The following is a 6,590-nucleotide window of genomic DNA, read 5'->3' on the forward strand; positions in this document are numbered from 1 at the left end:
GATCAATATTATTTGTGACAAACTGTAATTTTCTTTTTTAAGTGTAAGAGGTCCAACCACTGCTATGTGGTGTGTCTCCTTAACCCATGAGCTTGTGGGTAGGTTGTACTACTTGATATTTTGCAATTTGGTCCCATAGAGAGAGGAAGTCTTCTTAGGAATGGTTTTTTGCCTTTTTCTAACCAAAAAAGATTATTAGTTTTATTTTATTTATTATGCCCCCTTTCTTCAATAAAGGAATAAAAAATAAAATGGTACATTACTTTTGAAATGTTATTAAATTTTCAGGCGTGCTTCATTAAAACCTTAAACTTTTAAAATGTTTTATTTAAACCCTCTCTTATTTTTTCTAAAAACCTCGTTAACATTATGTCATTCAATGGTTTAATTTATTTTAAAATTTGAGGTCTAAAGAAAACCTCCCAAAAGGTTTAAATAAAATTATGTGAAACTAAGTGTGTAATGGTATTTTGAGTTAAGTAATGTGTTTGAATTTAGTGAGAAAGCGAAATTAAGTGTGTGTATTTAGCAGTTAGTTTATTTCTCAAAAAAAAAAATTATTATGTGCAACTATAAAGTTTAAATGAACATTTTAAAAAACCTTTAAGGATTGAATAACACATTTTGAAAGTTTAAGATTTAGATTTAAATGAAATATACGGTACCCAAAAGTCTAAGGTGGGGGAAATGCTGAAGAAAATTTCCTTATCAATATTTCAGTAGAATGAAATTGTAGTGTATGTTTACAAATTTACTAGTTGCTCCAATCAAACTAATAGTGGGTAATGAATGGTTCAAGATAGCTGATGGCTCACGCATGTGGAAGAATGGAGGGCAGTTCCAGCATGTCTTGTGTGGTGTATTTGGAGGGAACGTAATTGACGCACATTTGATGGAAAGGGACTTTCACTGACTAATCTCAAGTTTCTCTTCCTGAAGACTTTTTCGAATGGGCATCCCAGTCTCTTACACTTTCTATGCACCCCTTAATTGAGTTTCTAGATTCTTTATGCCTTTGATGTTGATACAAAGGCTTTGATCTTTTTGTTTATGTTTTTTTGTCTTTTTTTTTTTTGCATCTCTTTTTTTTTAATACTGGTGTACTCCTGAACACGTTTTTTTCAAGTATTTCAATGGAGTTCAATTACATATAAAAATAAATTAATTAATTAATAAATAAAATTTAAATTTAAATTTAAAAAAAAAAAAAAAAAAAAAAAAAAAAAAGGGGGGTTGAGGTTCAAACTTCAAACATACCATGAGATGAAATTTCTTTTATCATGTGAAACTGGAAATTTTTTCCTTTTAACCTTAAAAATAATTGTTAAGTACCCCCTTAACACAACTAGCATCACTTTTGTCTTGAGCAGAGGCAACACTGCGATACCCAGATGAGCTTTCTAGTCTCATCTCCTATCATAACAACCCCGCATGATGGGATAAATGATTGGTAAGTTACACGTTAATAGGTAAGTTTTGTAGCCAAGACCTCACCCTCCATCTTGCTCTTATTATAAGGGGAAGAAGTGTTATTTGAACTAGAGCTCATTGGCAAATATTATATGAAATATATTAAGACATTAAAAAAGGGGGAAAATCAATACAGTAACATTACTAGTTCTAAAATTTTTATTTGTTTATGGGAAAAAGAAACTTTTTATGAGAAAAAAAAAAAAAAGTAATTAATGTTTTTTTACGGCTTTCTATATTCTCCATGAAAGTTGTACCAAAACTTTTCTAAAATGGTTTATTAACAATTACTCTGAAGGCATCTATTAACATTACTCTTTGTTTATTTCCATCTTGTATGTGAGATAAGCCAGAAAAGCAAAACAAACTCTAACATAATTTTGATGAACAATATTAAAGATCAGCTTTCTATATTCTCCATGAAAGTTGTACCAAAACTTTTCTAAAATGGTTTATTAACAATTACTCTGAAGGCATCTATTAACATTACTCTTTGTTTATTTCCATCTTGTATGTGAGATAAGCCAGAAAAGCAAAACAAACTCTAACATAATTTTGATGAACAATATTAAAGATCAGCTTAAACGGAAAATTAACTTCCAGATCACAACATAGCACACAAAATAAGCCATCTAATTTTTGACAGGATGAATATGGGTTCTAGTTAGTTTGCTATGATATTGATACCTTTCTTGGTGAAATCTCCAGTTGTATCTTTACAGAACTAAAACTGGGTTAAGTTGTACTCAAGTGATCAGCTTGAAACTGTCTTAACAGCTGTAGAGACTGATGATAGAGATTTAAATCGATTCCATCAACATTCCTACCCACACGTGCCTGCAATATTGCCTGAAAAGAAACAGCTAGTTAGAGCTTACAGCTTACTATCTATATGTTTGACCGTGTATGAATGTGAAGAGAGAGAGCTGCCATAAGCCTACAACCAATGATGCAAGCATCCTACCTCATCATCAGGTTGGATAAGGAGTTCACCAATGAATTGGTAGATAGAACCGACTCGAAAGCTGAGGTCCCTCAAATGCTGAGTGTTGATCTTCAGCTTGGCATTACCATCAACAACTATGGCTATGGCTGTCTCAACAGAATACTCTTGTAACCTGTTGGGATACAAGATATACCAAGAAATCCAATGATGTTATATTATTTAAAAGCAATCAATAATAAAGATAATACATATATATGTTGCAATCATCCAGCCACCGATACAATCACAACCAATGAATAATTGCAAAGGTATTACAGAATTATATGAATCAGTTGACCTTTTCCAATAATTAACATCTGTAAGAATATGAGTCCTATATTTAAGAAATTAGCATCAACAAATGGAATAACCATTATATGCAAGCACATGGAGATTGAAGACACCCATAATTGCTAGCACAGACCAAATAGATCCCTCAATCATAAAGCACACTGATTGGATGGTAATGAGTTACTATTCTGAGAAATCTGTAATTGATTTTCTGATAATTAAAGATCTTACAATCACAATACAAATGACACTACTGCCAAGGATCTTTTTTTTGGTAATTACACACGCATCAAATAGGCCATGAACCCATGATCCCACCCTCACCTTGCTCTTAAATGGAGATGAGGTGTCATTCAGGCTAGAGTTTGTTGGCCATACTGACAAGGATTTTCAATGCAAAAGAAAACTTCAGAATAAGATCTACTGAGGGATAAGATCTATGATGATGAATCTCCAATATTGTACTAGCTTATTTGTTGATGCAGAAGCTCATAGTGTGAAGAATCCCAGATCACCTCAAAAACAGGCGACAATCCACTGTGTGCTGAAGGCAGCGACCGTGTAGAAGGTCCTGATGACTGCTCAGGTTGTTGCTGATGTAATTGATCCGGTGGGGGACCAAGTTGTTCCCTATCTACCTCAAGCTGAAGCGCTTTGATAACAAGATCCTCAAGCCATCAACAGGGCTTCATACTATGCCTTCAGTCACTCAACAGCAGCATTCCTAGCCACCGTCTCCTCTCTCAACTGGGTCTCCAAAATGACAATACAAGCTTGAGCCTGCTCTAACTGAGTCCAAAGCATGTCACATTCCCTCAACCACCAAAATTACTTTGGTGGGCATAATAGTTTGAGCTATTGGACTGTAATGACATCATCCCTCAGAATAAACTACTGGCAAGTTCAAAAAATCCCAATGCACAAGTTTAGAAAATCGAATTTAACATAATAATGCGATAAAGCTTTCCCTCTGGGTACAAATTTAAAATAATATCACAAATGACTAATCTGAACCCAAATGGAAACAAACTATAAATACATTGTGAAGAATGTGAGTCATAGATCTTTTAAAGGATGTGAGTTATGACCAAGAGAACCAAAGAACTCCGGGTGGCTGGCTTTGTAAGCTGTTGCTCTATTGCTGCAACATGCTACATTTAGAACCCCAAACAGACTGGAATCATTAATTGTAAGAAGATCATAGAAATAGTACCCATCTTTTTTCTGTAATATAAGTAAAAACTTTATCAAGAAGCATCAAAAAGGCTAAATCCAATCAAATAATGCCTTCAGAAAGCCTACTTTGATCTTCCCCAGGGACTTCTCATTGTCTTAAACACCTCTTGCTTCCCTCCAATCAGATGCTTAATCAATAAGGCATTTCCCCAAGCAACAAAGCCACCACAAATTAACTTTCTAGACCAGTCTTTTGATAATTGCAACTTGCAAAAAAATATTTCCAGCCTAATCCACCTATACAAATAATATACTATTCTACGTTAGATCCCTTTTTTTTCCACTATGAATAAAGGCCTAAATGGCTAAATTTCAAAACCCTGGTATCACTTAAGCCTTTGCAAACAATATACCATTTTAGTTAACTCCTTCAGTAATATATAACTGTCACCGCCACCACCACCTTTACCATGTCAAAGCTGCCCCATCCAGTGATATTGTTATAATGTCCTCCTTGCCACCAACAATAATACTGCTACTGCCACCTTGCTATCTCATCCATCACTATTATAACCACCATCCAACTACCACCATGCCATATAACTACCTAGTCTACTGCCACCATGTCGGTCACAAGAAAATCTGCTAGGCCACTTCTCCCAAGTCCAATCCCACCTCACCTCAACCATCTCTACACTTATAACACCACAACTAAACCATTACCAGCACCATCACCATCTCCTCTATGCCACAACCAACATCTCTCCAAAATCTCTATTATCACTCCAGTTCCATTTCACCTTTTTCTATAAAATCACTGCTATCAACCTCATCACCTTTATGAACACCTCCTCAATCAACACACAACTTCTCCTGAACCAATATTGCCACCCTCCTCACATTAAAAATTTTCATTACCTAATTTACCATCATCTCTCAATTGTTTTATTTGTAAGTTCACATGCACAAGGTCCACTTTGTTCTTACAAGTGGAGGAGGACCAAGAGCTGCCATTTCAGCTAGAGCTCTTTGGCCTCAATTTTCCTTTCTTTTCATTTCTCAAATCCAATAAAGAAAACAATAGAAGAACACCAAAATTTAAATTTTGTATTCCATAAACCAACAATCCACAGAATTTAAAAGCCCCTAAGAAAACCTCAGGTAGATCCTGATTCCTGTTACTAATGCTTATGAAACTTGGAAAAGAATATAGTCAATATACCACAGGAACAAGATACATATGGAAAGGAAACACTAGAGGAAGAAGATACATATAAAATTTCATGCAGATGACATACACAACCCTCTAATTTAGCACTTACTTTCCAGTAACTCTAAGTGATGCCCCTTGCTTGAAGAATGGAGAAGACTGGTGTAAGTCTTGTAGTGACACTAAAGCCCCAGATTTAATGGCAGATGATTCCATTAAGCCAGACCCTTGGTAAAAAAAGCATTAAATCCTCCCTGCAAGTTGAAGACATGCAATGACACATCAAATTGTACAAATTAACATTTAACAATTGATAAATTATCCATAATGAGCAACACACACACGCGCCCGCATAGAGAACATTTAAAGATTTCTTTTGGTGAAAGATATGCAATCAAGAAAAAGCAAGGTAGACACAATAATGCCAAAATCACATGTTAGAAGTCACATCTAAATGGTTCATTCTAAACATGTAGAGAATTTCTTTGAAAACTGAATTACAGTTCATGAGATGAAAACAAAACTAATATTCATTTTTAAAATAATCAAGCAGTGGTGAATCTGATTTGAGCATCTCTCCCTTTTCACACTTCCAAATATAAATCCAGTACATAATTCTAATATAGAATTCCTGCCAAAAAGCCTAATTTCCACAAAGCATGAGATACAGACAGGGCCGGCCCTTCCCTTAGGCGAGTTAGGCAATTGCCTGGTCTAAGAGATTAACCACAAAACAATCACAAATCAAAACAAATAAATCCACTCAAAACCCTAAAAATTTTACCTTTCACTCTAGTCTGTGCTCTCCGCCTCTCTCTAGTCTCCAGTCTCCAGCTGGACCGCCTCAGCCTCTCTCTGATTCTCTGCTCTCCGCCTCTCTCAAGTCTCAACTGCTCACCTCACTGTATCAGGTTCTGAGGTTCAGGAATCAGGTATAAAATTATAAATATTTGGGCCATTTTATTTGTTAAGAACTTAAGATAACTTTGTTGATTTGGGCCCTCCCTGGCTGGTTTTGTAACTTTGTTTATCACTTATCAGTTTATCATTATGGCTGCCTGGACGCTCCCTGGACTGGGCATTAAGTTTGGGCCTTCAAGTTTTTTTTTTTTTTTTTTTTTTTTTTTTGGTGGGTGGGTCTTATTAATAAGTCTTGTGTCAGTGTTATGGCTGTGCTTAAATTTTTGTTATGTTTGTGCTTAATTGGTTGAAATTTCTAAAAATTTGTTATTGTTTAGTAAAACTACAACAATACTTTTTATACTGGCTTCTGAGCACGCGCTCATAGGCTCTTCTATTTTTTAGGTAAGGGTTAATTTTGAGCATTTATTATAATTTGAGATTATTTTATTTTCCAATCACAAAAAAAATCTAGGGGTGTGATGAAAAAATTAAAAATATCACAAAATCTAGCAGGTGAAATAATTTTTTCATCACACCCCTAGATTTTTTTTGTGA

At 34.8% G+C, this 6,590-nt stretch overlaps 1 protein-coding gene across 1 annotated transcript; it reads right to left on the reverse strand.

The window, feature by feature from the left end:
• Positions 1–2,023: 2,023 nt before the first annotated feature.
• On the reverse strand, positions 2,024–6,131 carry LOC126716891 (CST complex subunit TEN1). The gene is made up of 4 exons (XM_050417933.1): positions 5,917–6,131; positions 5,245–5,386; positions 2,435–2,588; positions 2,024–2,319 (listed from the first exon to the last, which is right to left on the reverse strand). The coding sequence occupies exons 2-4, from the start codon at positions 5,346–5,348 to the stop codon at positions 2,206–2,208; spliced, it is 372 nt and encodes a 123-aa protein (XP_050273890.1). The 5' UTR covers positions 5,349–5,386; positions 5,917–6,131; the 3' UTR covers positions 2,024–2,205.
• Positions 6,132–6,590: the final 459 nt, after the last annotated feature.

This window comes from Quercus robur, chromosome 3, assembly GCF_932294415.1.
Source record: "Quercus robur chromosome 3, dhQueRobu3.1, whole genome shotgun sequence".
Lineage (NCBI taxonomy): Eukaryota > Viridiplantae > Streptophyta > Magnoliopsida > Fagales > Fagaceae > Quercus > Quercus robur.